Source organism: Mytilus californianus, unplaced genomic scaffold (assembly GCF_021869535.1).
Source record: "Mytilus californianus isolate M0D057914Y unplaced genomic scaffold, xbMytCali1.0.p SCAF_3, whole genome shotgun sequence".
NCBI classification, from domain to species: domain Eukaryota; kingdom Metazoa; phylum Mollusca; class Bivalvia; order Mytilida; family Mytilidae; genus Mytilus; species Mytilus californianus.
Window position 1 is genome coordinate 121,418,832 of NW_026262679.1, and position 13,541 is coordinate 121,432,372.

At 32.4% G+C, this 13,541-nt stretch overlaps 1 protein-coding gene across 1 annotated transcript; it reads left to right on the forward strand.

Annotated features, from left to right (window-relative positions):
- Positions 1-53: 53 nt before the first annotated feature.
- LOC127736022 (protein mono-ADP-ribosyltransferase PARP16-like) lies at positions 54-12,027 on the forward strand. The gene is made up of 6 exons (XM_052246516.1): positions 54-302; positions 1,120-1,251; positions 2,290-2,493; positions 5,252-5,420; positions 7,949-8,084; positions 8,921-12,027. Exons 1-6 carry the CDS (start codon positions 117-119, stop codon positions 9,066-9,068), a joined length of 975 nt encoding a protein of 324 aa, XP_052102476.1. The 5' UTR covers positions 54-116; the 3' UTR covers positions 9,069-12,027.
- The last annotated feature ends 1,514 nt before the right edge of the window (positions 12,028-13,541 follow it).

Here is a 13,541-nt window from a genome sequence, read left to right on the forward strand (position 1 = left end):
GCGAAATGTCCTCTTCCAGCGTGTTTTCATGGTCATTATTTTCTCTATTTGATGGAAAACTCCAGAAGTTACCCGAATACCGGAAAATGTAAGCAGAAGAAAATAGTTGATTAAAAATGTCAAGTGAAACAGTTGACAAATACTCCTTGCTGAAAGATAAAATAAAGCGTGACCCACTTTCTGCAGACTTGCAATGGAGCTTATTTGTTGGTGCTCTTCAAAGCTACAGATTTGACACAGTTCTTCGACCCTTTCCACCATCATTTTGTTTAGATAATGGTGAAAAGGATATCAAACGATTGGTAAAACATTATACATGACAATTTTCAAATGAACAGTCAATTACGATCGCTTCATACAATATATATGACAAACAACACAATATATATAAACATATTTAGAGTACTGACTAGTCCAAATAATTATGACGTCTTGAAAGGCTATTATATTTTTTTTTCTTTGACGCCTTACATCGACAGGAACGTCGCAGGAAGGCGTTAAAGCAAAAATTAAAATAGCCTTCAAAGACGTCATAATTATTTGGACTAAGTACTGACCTATTAGTGAATTCACAATCCAAGTTGATATCCACATGGATCCATTTTCGAAATGTGCTGTTTGTTGACACTGGAAGAAGCTAACTAAATGTTACTAGCAAATATACGTAAGCAGGTCTGTGACATAGAATTATCGATGACGCTCACACAGGTAGAACACTGGTGACATCAGCTGATTGATCTGTGACGAAATATTTATTACGAATTGGGCGCCAAACATGTAGTCTGGTTTTGGTGCAATAAATAGGGTACTTATAAAGTGAGAAACGGAATCGAAACAAAACTAAATGCAATATTATGAAATGCAACAAAATATAACGAAAAGAAACGAAATGGAAAATGAAGAAACGAAATCAAAGCGAAATAATATATTTTTAGCCCAAAAGCACTTTAGAATCCGACTCTTTAGGTTTACGCTCTTGATAACAACCACATTAAAACAATATATTTTTAGACACTCAAGTCTGTTTGATCTGTATTATCTAAATTCTTGTCGATGTTTTAATAAATATGACTTCTTATATTGTATACCATTGCATTTATATATATATTTTTTTTTAAGGAGCAATGTGCAGATAAAGTTACCAGTTTACAAGATTTATTGAAAAAATCTGATATTCCTGAAGATATCATAGACCTTGTAACATGGGTATTAGATAAGCAGTTTCAGATATGTTCTATGCAGGATATTGGAGTAAGTTGTCACAATAAATAACAAATCAAATGAGACAAATATGCATTGCATTAAAAAAAATTAGAAAATTAAGGATCACTATATTAGGAAGAAATGTGGGTTATAATAGTAATAGGCTGATTTGCTTAGCTGTCTCTATATTTATAATACAAATGTATTAGCCGCATCACTGACTGCGATTAGTAAACTGGGAGGGTAGGTAAAATTAGAATTAACAATAGGTATTTTCTATTTTTAATGCCTTATTCTTTGCTTTGAAAAGATGTACAGTTGCCTATAACTGCTTACATCCACTTCATTTGAACTTTGGTGGATCAACATCAGCAATCATACCACATCTCCTTATTTTTATCAGATGTTTAATTTTCACCCATTAAGGCTAGTCAACTGTATTGACCACATCCAATTAGACTTCAGCCACTCAGGCTTTACATACATAGCATTATGCATTTAATTGTATTTTTAAATAAAATGCTGCTTAAAATGTTTATATTTTGTTTTGAACCTGAAATACTTTTGGACTTCTCATATTGTTTCAAAGTCGTTAAAAATCTTTTTAAAGTCCCTTAAAAACAAATTAGATTGTAGTTATTCCACCTTAGACAGTATTTTGGCATCTGCCAAATTACAGCTCAAATACTGGGCAGGGTTTTACTACCAAATAAAATAATTTCACTCATAAGTTTATTAGTCAAGGTCAATGTCTGATGAAATGCCAGTATGTTATGGTGAAACATTTTATCATTGTACGCAACACATTATAACCCACTGCCATACAAATTTATATGTAAAATAAAAACAAAAACCCAAAATAAATCAGCGAGTATTTATAGCTGTAAAGACATTGACAGGTTGGACCCTTTACATCTTAACTTCAGTCAATAGTCTTCAGTTTTTATTTTGAAATGTACTGCAATTTCATATGTGTGCACTTGTTCTATTCAGTTGGCTTACTAAGGGCAACTGAACTTGGTCATTAACTTACCTATAACAGTGATCGCTGAAGATAAGATTTCACAAGTTATTTTTATTTTATAGTTTGAGGATCTGAAGAAATTGACAAAGGACACAGGTACTTGTACTAAGCCAGACTACATATTTGAAGTTTTACCCAGTGAATCAGCAAAAGCTGCCTTTGAAGCAAAAAGAGATGGCAGAGCACTGATGTATGCATATCATGGCAGTAGATTTGAAAATTTCCATTCTATTCTTCACAATGGGTTGATTTCCCATATGAATAAGGTAACACCTTTTATAAAAAGTTGTATTATGGATACAATGACCAAGGATGGAATATAACAACAAATATTGATAACAATATATTTATGTTACGATTAGTAAATTAGCTAAGTTAAGAGTATACCATTCAGAAAAGATCCCTCATTGATTTTTCCTTAAGATTTTGATATGCACTATAGACTTATGCAAAGACAAATATACCATCATGACTTACTTTTCAAGATATTTCAGTTTGAAATTTGCATGTTTCATGTAAAAATATGACATTTCATTTTTCAATACTGTTCTGAAAAATAACACAACTTTTCAAATGATTTTTTCTTGCAATTTTGATATAACATTCTTGAAGTAGTACATAGTCAATTGCAAAAGAATAATATTTGGGTCTTTGTGCTCATTTTTATACGACCGCAAAAAAAATTTTGTGGTCGTATATTGGTATGACGTTGGCGTCGTCGTCGTTGTCGTCGTCGTCCGAAGACACATTAGTTTTCGCACTCTAACTTATGTTTAAGTGAATGGATCTCTATGAAATTTTACCATAAGGTTCAATACCACAAAAGGAAGGTGGGGATTGATTTTGGGGGTTATGGTACCCACAGTTAAGGAATTAGGGGCAAAAAAGGGGCCAAAAATAAGCATTTTTGTAACTTCCAGACATAACTTGTGTGTAAGTGTATGGATCTCTCTGAAATTGTACCACAAGGTTCCATATCACAAAGGCAATTCTGGGATTGATTTTGAGGGTAATTGCCTCCAAATTTTAGGAATTAGGGGACAAAAAGGGGCAAAAAACAAGCATTTTTCTAGTTTCATGACAATTACTTGTGTGTAAGTGTATGGATCTCTCTGACATTGTATCACAAGGTTCCATATCACAAAGGGAATGCTGGGATTGATTTTGGGGATAATTGCTTCAAATTTTAGGAATTAGGGGCCAAAAAGGGGCAAAAAACAAGCATTTTTCTAGTTTCATGACAATAACTTGTGTGTAAGTGTATGGATCTTTATGAAATTGTACTACAAGGTTCCATATCACAAAGGGAAAGCTGGTATTGAGTTTGGGGGTAATTGCCCAAAAAGTTTAGGAATAAGGGGCCAAAAATAAGCATTTTTCTAGTTTCCAGACAATAACTTGTGTTCAAATGTATGGATCTCTCTGAAATTGTACTGCAAGGTACCATACCACAAAGGGAAAGCTGGGATTGAGATTGGGGATGTTGAATCATAAGGGGGTTCAAAAAATTGGGGGGGATTTTTTTTTCCTTCTTTTTTCTTTAAAAAATTTTCCATTTTAAATTGGTTATTTCTGATTTATATATAAAAGCAAATAATAATGATATGGTTTGAATAGGTAAATTAAAAAATTTTAAGTTCTTACAATCCAAATTCAGTGCTGTATCAAGCTTGAATGTTGTGTCCATACTTGCCCCAACTGTTCAGGGTTTCGACCTCTGCGGTCGTATCAAGCTGCGCCCCAGCGGAGCATTTTATTAAGCTAGCAACAGAAAAACCATTTTTTTAAATGCTGGAGATCCCATTTCCCTTTGTTGGTGCTAAATTATGTTGCAGTGTATTCTTAATGCAACATCACCATTCATCGAAATGCATTAATTTATTGAGGATAGAAATGTAAACAATCTTCATTTCCATGGAATGTTATGCTCCCTCAGTAGATTTTACATGCTTTAATATACTACATTTGTAAGTTTAGTACATTCTGCATGTTCCTGTGCAAAGTCTGGAGCCTGTAGTTCAGTGGTTGTCGTTGGTTCATATCTTTCATATTTGTTTTTCACAAATTGTTTAGTTATAAATTAGGCAGTTGGTTTTCTAAATTGAATTGTTTCATATTTTTCATGTCAGGGACTTTTATGGCCGACTATACGGTATGGGTTTTTCTCATTGTTGAAGGCCGTACCATTGCCTATAATTTCTTACATCCACTTCATTTGAAAACTTTGATGGATAGTTGTCTCATTGGCAATCATACCACATCTCCTTATTTTTGTACATGTTTGTTTTCTGTAATTGATTTGATGACATTAGTGATTTTTCAGCGAGTTTTGTATGCTTATCATTATCAATGTTGCGAAAACAACACATTAATTTTAGATGCATTATTATATGCTCTTTCTACTGTGTCTTATGCCCATAAATGATTACCGAAACTTGAATATCAACGTGTTCAGAATAATGAATGTCAATAAAAGGAGATGCGGATTATATGTCAATCAAACATCAACCCAATGACTTAAAAACACTTCTAGAGGACAACAATAAAAAGGCGTATATTTTATCTATACAAAATGTCAAACATTAAATCTTCCAGAGTCTGAAAGAGATATGCATAAATAATAAAGAAACAATCAAATATATGCCATCAATAACAAATTCTCCAAATGTACATAAAAATGTGGCAGACAAAACATGTTTTTTAGATCTCTACCCTCCCTATTTTAATTATGATCACTTGCATTTGTTGTTGAGTTGTATTAAATATAGATATATGAATGTAATAACATGCATGTTTTATCATGTGAGATATCACAATTTGGAGTACATGATCAATAAGGCTAAAGATCAATGTTACTTCAGATGAGACAAAGGTTATACAACATTGTACAAATTTAACTTCAAATAAAAGTTTGATAGTCTTAACGTACATTGTATATAGTTTTGTTTAAAATGTAAAAAAGTTGAAAGTACTTTATATAAATATGAAACATAAAATGTCCATAGTTTTTCTATGTTTTTCTAGATTTCTGTATTTGGTGAAGGAACATATCTATCCAGTGAATTGTCTGTGTCTTTGCATTACAGTCCTATGGGTTTAGGTTGGGATCACAGTACCCTAGGGAAAAAAATCAGCTGTGTGGCCTTGTGTGAGATGATTGATGATTCAGCCGTTAAATGTCAAACAAAAACAGGTAATTTTTTATTCAAGAACAAAAACCTTAAAATTTTCACTACACTGCAATATCATTGAGGCCATGTTTACATTGAGTTAAACTCAGTGTGCTATGGGTGTACTTGACACTTAAACTAAACTCTATTATGTTCCCATTGATAAACATCAATGTTTACATGTAGTTTAAATCAGGTTTTGACTACATGCAGTCAATAGTCAATGTAGGCCGTGTGTGGGTAAAGTGTACATAAACTAGATATTTGGAAGGTGTATTTTATTATGAATATTTATGGAAGTTACATATATTGTATAAAAATGATTATGATAATATCATGAATTAAGTTATTTACCTATCTAAATGAAAAAAACTAAAAAATTGCTAAGTTAAAAACATGGTTTGATTTTCAGTGGGAGGGGGATTTTTTGCTGATGGAATATTCATTTTACACCTGTTGATAGTACGGCTTGTTTATTGTCACATCTATTTCTTGTAAAGTCCTGCATTTTGTAGGACAAAATATTCATTTGATGGGTCCGTAGGTGGCCTGCTGCTAGGCAAAATTGTTGTCACTATCCAATATACTCATATTTTCCACTGGCTGTCCGAATGTCCCTAATCTTCATCCTGGAAGGCTTCTTTTACAGGACCTATCTATTGTATTTATTGCGAATTTGAATTTGTTCTCGTCCTGAACATGTATGAAATATTTGCCACTGGATGTTAATCAACCAACAATCAATCAATCAATCATTTCAAAATCCTTCTTTTTGTTTATTGTGATGCTGCTTTAGCCTGAGTAATCATGACATCTTTAGAACTCTCAAAGTTCTCCAAATCAATAGAGCATTTGGAAAATCAGTGCTGATCAATTATTTTTAAAAGAGTTATGCCCTTGGAAACATTAATTATATGGAAAACGCATCGTTAGCGCTCTCATGTGTTCAATTCTTGCCTGATTTTTATGAAACTTAAATCATAGGTTTATATCAGCAATGTCTTGAACGAGTTTGAAAATCAGTGCCAATCAATTATTTTTTAAAGAGTTCTGTCCCTTGGAAACACTAATTGTATGAAAAATTGCATTGTTAGCACTCTCAAGTGGACAATTCTTGCCAGATTTTTATGAAATTATCATCAATGTCTTTGATGAGTTCAAAAATCAGTGCCGATCAATAATTTTTAAAAGAGTTATGCCCTTGAAAATATTAATTACTGGAAAATTACCTTATGAGCGCTCTAATGTGTACAATTTTTGCCAGATTTTTATGAACTTATCATCAATGTCTTTAATGAGTTCAAAAATCTGTTCCGGTCAATTATTTTTAAAAGAGTTATGGCCCTTGGAAATATTGATTATATGGAAAATTGCATTGTTAGCACTCTCATGTGTTCAATTCTTGCTAGAATTTTATGAAACTTATATCATAGGTTTATATCAGCAATGTCTTTGACACTTTCGAAAATAAATTCTGATCAAATATTTTTAATGAGTTATGCCTCTTGGAAATATTAATAATAACGGAAATCACATGCATTGCTCAAAAGCCTTTATTTCTCTAAGATATTAATAAAATCTTCTAAAGATCAACAAAAAAAGTGCATTTTTTAGTTATTGCCCTTGTACCTTGGATAGATAAAATATGTTTAACGAGGGGGACATTGGAACTCTGTTCTTTTATTTAACTATAAATTGGTAAATTACGTGTACATTTATTGGTGTGAACAATTCTCCTGTACAGGTAATTAAAACCAATGTACAGATAAGAACAAATTTGTTGTGAAACCTTTGTTCATTACATGAAACTTATTGTAAACACATTTACAGTAAGCAACGTTTGGTGTGAACACGGCCTGATTCATGGAAGGAGGTTTAGAATTAACGATGTCAAGTTGATCATTTACGGGTCACAGTCTTTGCAGATAAAGACAGTACCGGTATATGTGCATATATCGTAGTGCAATCTAGCGACAGATAGAAGTCACGACCCTCTGACTACGTCATAATTGACCAATGACAGCACTTGTACTCATTAGTTCAAAGGTGTAAAAATAACGGTGTCCAGCCTTTACAAATTTCCTAAAGCAGAAGCCGCATATGTACACTGACATTCCAACATTTGCATGAGGAACTAAACCAAGAACTTCATTTAGTTGATTAAGAACTTCAAAAGTGTCACTCAATATCGTCCTGTTTTTAAGGTAATGCACGTGGCAATTGTTTATTTACCTTTTCTACTTTTACAAGTGATCATCTTAAATACGTTTTTGATTGGATGCAGCTAGTTATAACTGCTACCAATGGAAATCATTACCTCTTGGATCGCAATTTCTGACTCAATCTGCCAAGAGTGAAGAGGAGTGGGTCAGATCGTAATCCTTGGCTAGCAAAGATTGTACATAAAAACTGTATTGCCCAACCTCAAAGGGGTTGACTTGTGATTATATTTTTTTATTGAATGGAGTGAAATTCAGTATGATCAACCTAAAAAAATCATTTCCTGATACTTATAAATTTTATTTAAAGATCATGTTTGTCTTTACTGTAGATGATAATCAGAACAGATCAAGGGCTACAGGAAGCATGGCTGGAGAAGTTCCAGACAAATATTATGTTGTACAAAACAATGAAGTGATCCGCATCAAATATTTACTGGTTTATGCACAGAAATCTTCCCCCTCCAGGTTTGTTAATATTATCTACAAATACAGAGTTATAGTTTCTTCTAAAGCAATCCAGGAAAGGCTTTAATTGGTTAAAAATGTTCAAGTCTATGAAAAGCCAACAAATGATATAACCTCACTTCACTACAGGTTAAATGTGGCTACATTTATGTATATCAAACATGATGGAATTCCAGATACGTTATATTTTTTTTAGCAAAAGTTAAACTTTTAACTGGTTGTTGATGATCATAGTTAGTCTAGAGAGGTGTTTCAAGGACAGCAAATTTGATATGTTTGACATTGATACACAAATTAATAACTAGTTCTGTAAGAAGAATAAGCTTGTTAAAATATTTGGATCATTTCAGATTTAATGATTTTTTTGAGTGACTACAAAGTTGACATGTGTTAAGACAGTGTTGTACAGTTATTTGAGAGACTACAAAATATGTGACTTTATTTGTAAGAACAGTGTCTTACAACATAAAGACAGTAACAAAAGGCAATAACGCTACAATTATACTGTGGGTTCATTTATTTTTGTGGTTTCAAATTAAGGATTTAAGTGGTTCTGACAATTCCCTAAAATACCTTCAGTAATAGTTGAAAGCCCATGTCTCACAACTTGAATCATGAAGTCTTTAGTGTACATGATTCAGTGCTTTGTCACGGAAAGAGCAAGAACCGTATTCTCTTCCAATAGTAAAGGTTAAGTCACAATATTACAAATAGAAGATATCAATTCTATATTGTTGTCTTTGAGATAAAAAAAAATTGATTTGGCCTTTCTAAAATAGAAAGCCTAATAACATATTTATTTCATTGATAATCAGAAATTTTATTTTGTTTTCCAGGTCATTGACAAGTTGCTGGGTGTCATGGTTACATCAACATAAGTTTGCTGTTATGATGTTCCTTTATATATTAATATTAGGACTAATAGGATTAGCCAATTCTCGAACATTTAAATATTATTTTAGGAAGTATTTTAAAGCAAGATAATAAAGTACATGATTGGAAAAACAAAACTATTTGTTTTATGAAAAAATCACTGACAAAACTGTAAGTGCCTTACCGACACCTAATTACTATCTAGTCTCGTGACATACATAGTGCAGGAATCATGCTGTTGTTTACCAGTTTTGCATTATTTTACCTGGTGACAAAATACTGTTTTTAGGGTTTTTATTGTTTTGTTTTGTTTTTTTTTTGGGTGTTTTAATTTTTTTAGGGGGAGGGGAACATTTTCCCAAGTTGTTCCCCAGAATATTAAAATAAGATTGGCCATTCCCTTAGCTATAGACTGATTTGTTCTTGACCAAGGGTTAACATTTAGTTTTTCAACTTCTTCTAAACCTATGTAATCCTTGGTTAAATTTTCAATGAATGTTCTTTTTTCCCAAATATATGATTATCAACACTTTCCCTAACTCTAGAAAAATGTTTTGGTGGATGAATATGATTACTTTTATTCAGGAATCAGTTATTAAGCTTTATAATCATAATTCAGCACAACTACATTTGTCAGAGGAAAGAGAATCTTTTCACTTTGAATTGGAGCATTGATTGTTGACCTGTACTAGATCAAAGTTAATATACTAGCTTACTAAACATGCTCAATTTGGCTGCAGAAGTTTTATATGGACATAGAAGGTAATAGTTAATAGATCTTGATCTGATAATCCTGACAATGTTTTGGTATGAACCTAAACCTTGAAGTGAAAAGGACTGTAAAACATAATTAGTTCTTTGTTTTTCATACCTGCTAACTTTTCAAAATCTCCATGGGGGTTTTTAAGCTTTTTAAAAGAGGACCTAATACATACCTATACATGTCATTAGTGTACTAGGTAGAACATTGATTGAGTAAATGTGTGTTTAAATGTATTTTGTACTCCTCTGAATGTCTTTTTTAAAGCGTTTTGTCTAAATAATTGAGCTTTATAAGGGACAGGTCAACATCTATCATGGGGGATGTCCCCCTTTAAGCTGGAAAGTTGGCAGGTCTGGTTTCTGATGTTCACAGAAAACGAAGGGTAGGTCATTTAAAACTTGAAATGCCCTTATCATTTGGCACCCTTAATGATTAGTGAAGTATAGTAGGACTATTTGGTCATAAACCTCCTTAGGTATCCAGGAATTTATACATCCTCTGCCTTTAATTTTTTGGAGTTTGAGAATTCCTGACGAAAATCTGAACAATGCTTCGGATTCACAAAATTTATAAACGGTTAACATAGGCGGATCCCTGAGGGGCCCGGGTCCCCCCTTTTGTGGGAAAAATTTGGTTGATTATATAGGGAATCACTGAAGCATGACTGGAGCGGCCCCCCTTATGAAAAGTTCTGGATCCGCCACTGGATTCAATCATTTAAACATCAGTATTCCTTGGTTAAAATTTAAATCAAATGTGGAGCTTGGTTAAATATGAATCATTTAACCAAGGTTTTATCAAGAGTTGAATTTAACCACACCATGGTATATGAAAGGGTTACACTTTTAACCCATGGCAAGAATTTTTAACACTAGGTTTAAATTTAATCTAAAGATGAACGACTGGTACCTATGAAATATCATTGATATGATATATATTAAATATGAACTTTTACAAAACTGAATTGTTTGAAAAACTAAGGATTTTCTAAATTGCTTAAGCTGTATTTGGCAAAATATTTTGGAACTTGGGGTCCTCAATGTACTTCAACTTCATACTTTATTTTGCCTTTTAACGTTTTAGAGTGTCACTGATGAGTTTTGTAAACAAATCGTGCGTCTGGCATACAAAATTATAAGCCGGAATATCTTTGATGTGTTTTCTTTTTCATTTGAATCAAGATTATATTTACATATCCAGAATATGGTTAGAACAAATTGTCCTGATATTTAAAAGTCAATTAATTATTAATTTTTATTTATGAAGGGTTGTTTTATTATTATTGCCAAGCTGTGATATTAGCAAGACTCAAATGTATAACATGCTGTGCATGTTTTTGTTTTAATGTTGTAATATTAGTAATGTATACCTACATAATATACACCCACATAATTCAAGGTAATAAATTGTTTTCGTTGTTACCTTTAGATCTGATTTTTTTTGTAAAAAGAGGATTTTACTTGGAAAGAAGACTTTCAAGTCTTCTGAAATCCTTATACTGCTGGCTAGTCTTTTAATTGCAGAAAACTATTTCAGTAGTGTTAACGTTTCCCTTTCTGTGCTTTATAACTATATAACTTCAAAGCATTATATGGACACTGATATGTTCATATGATCTGTTGCATATTTGTAAAATATCTTGTGCATCATGTTATGATACAACAGTTAGGGAAATGAATTTACAGATAATCTTGAGACAATAATTGAGTGCTTGCCTTAAGTTTTTTAGGTTCTTGTGTTTTAAACTTTTAGTGTCTCCCTTATTTTTCAGTTAAATTTTCATATTTTAATCTGACATAGTTAATTCAAAATTTTTACTTAAACAGATGTTTTGAAATTAGCTTTGGTAGAATGCATATATTTATGACATATTCTAGCATATAGAGGCAATTCAGCCCAGTCAAACAAATGTGTATAAAGAGCAAATAGTGTGAATTCAGAATTTTGAATGAGATTTGGATTTTCAAATATTTTGGCCACAAGCATCACTGAAGAGACATTAATTGTCAAAATTTTCATCTGGTGCAGAAAATTTGGTATCATTAGTGTTATCGATAGATACATTTATTATTGAAAATCTGCCACCTATAATACTGGGAGATTAATTAAATCAATTCCTGTACATGTGATGATCGAGTTATAGTAGCCAACATTTAAATGTAAGTTTTAACTACATTAGTTTCTGAATTCACATTTTAAAATAATTAATATTACTTGTAGTGCAATGAAGTGCAATTGTCAGAACACAAAATTAATAAAATGGAGAAGTTATACATTTGTATACTGAAAAATGTACACTGTTTTCTTTTTGCTTTTCTGTTTCTTTTTATTATTTCCAGTTAATTTATTTGATTTGAATACTAGTTTGTTATACTTCAATACTTTAAGTTTGAACTGTATTTGAATTGAGGAACATTTTTGTCTCGCCTTGACAAAAAGCGAGACATAGGTATGCTGTTTCCTGCGTCGGTGGCGGCGATGGTGGCGGTGTCAACAATGTATTAGTTTGTGATTAGGTCTAGTTCATGGTGAACCACTAGTGGTAGGTCAATGATATTTGGTATGCAGTTGTATTAGCATTGGCACATCTTATTACCATGGAGATTATTTGGCCCCGCCCCCTCAGTCAAGGTCTATTGACTTTGAAACTTTTCATAGTTTACATGTATTAGTTTGTGATAAGGCCAATTTATGGGGAACTACTAGTGGTAGGTCAATGATATTTGGTATGCAGTTGTATAAGCATTGGCATATCTCATTTCCATTGAGATTATTTGGCTTCGCCCCCTAAGTCATGGTCTATAGACTTTTGAAAATTTTGCTAAGTTTACATGTATTAGTTTGTGATTAGGTCAGTTCAAGGGGAACCATTAGTGGTAGGCCAATGTTAATTGGTGTTCAGTTGTATAAGCAATAGCACATCTCATTTCCATGGAGAATATTTCGCCCCGCCCCCTCAGTCATGGTCTATTTACTTTGAAACTTTTGCTTAGTTTACATGTATTAGTTTGTGATTAGATCAGTTTAAGATGAACTGCTAATGTTAAGTCAATGGTATTTGGTATGCAGTTGTATTAACATTGGCACATCTCATTCCATGGAGATTGTTTAGCCATGTACCTTCACTCATGGTTCATTTGATTGATCTCAAACAACTCAGAAGATACAAATCTTTATCACTGCATATTCAGCCTGACAAAAGCAATGTTTTACTCGTAGGATGTGAGAAGGTTAAAGGAAGTAATGAAATGCTAAAATATATGCTGTTCAGGTAACAGGGTATTAAAACTATATTTGTTTAACATTTCTAATTTAAATGTTGCCTTTTATTTCAAACCAATATTAGTTTAATCGTGCAGTAATAAAAAATTTTGATCAGTTGGTGCTTGAATCAAAACAGTTAAAAGGCCAAATTAAAGACAAAGACAAAGTTGAGCATTAAAAACCAAAAATTCTGGAAAGTTATAACAAATATGACTAAGACTTTCTTTGCCTGTTGGTGGAAAAACCTTAGGGCCTTGAATACTTTTTACATGAAAAATCAGTAAACCAAAAAATCAGCGCTGTCATCTGGAAGGTCTTCAACGATAAACAAAACAGGTCTCATCTACAATCATGTGCAGTTCCTGATGAAGGTCTATCCAGAAAAGCACCTCGGACACACGAAATTAAATAAACTGTTCTTTTTATTAACTACTACTGGATTGATATCACTGCAGGTGGAATGTTAGTGTAACCTCAGAAACTGATAATCCGGCTTACGAAAGCACAAATATATGGTTTGAAGAAAAATTAAAAAAACACATAACATAAGTCTATTG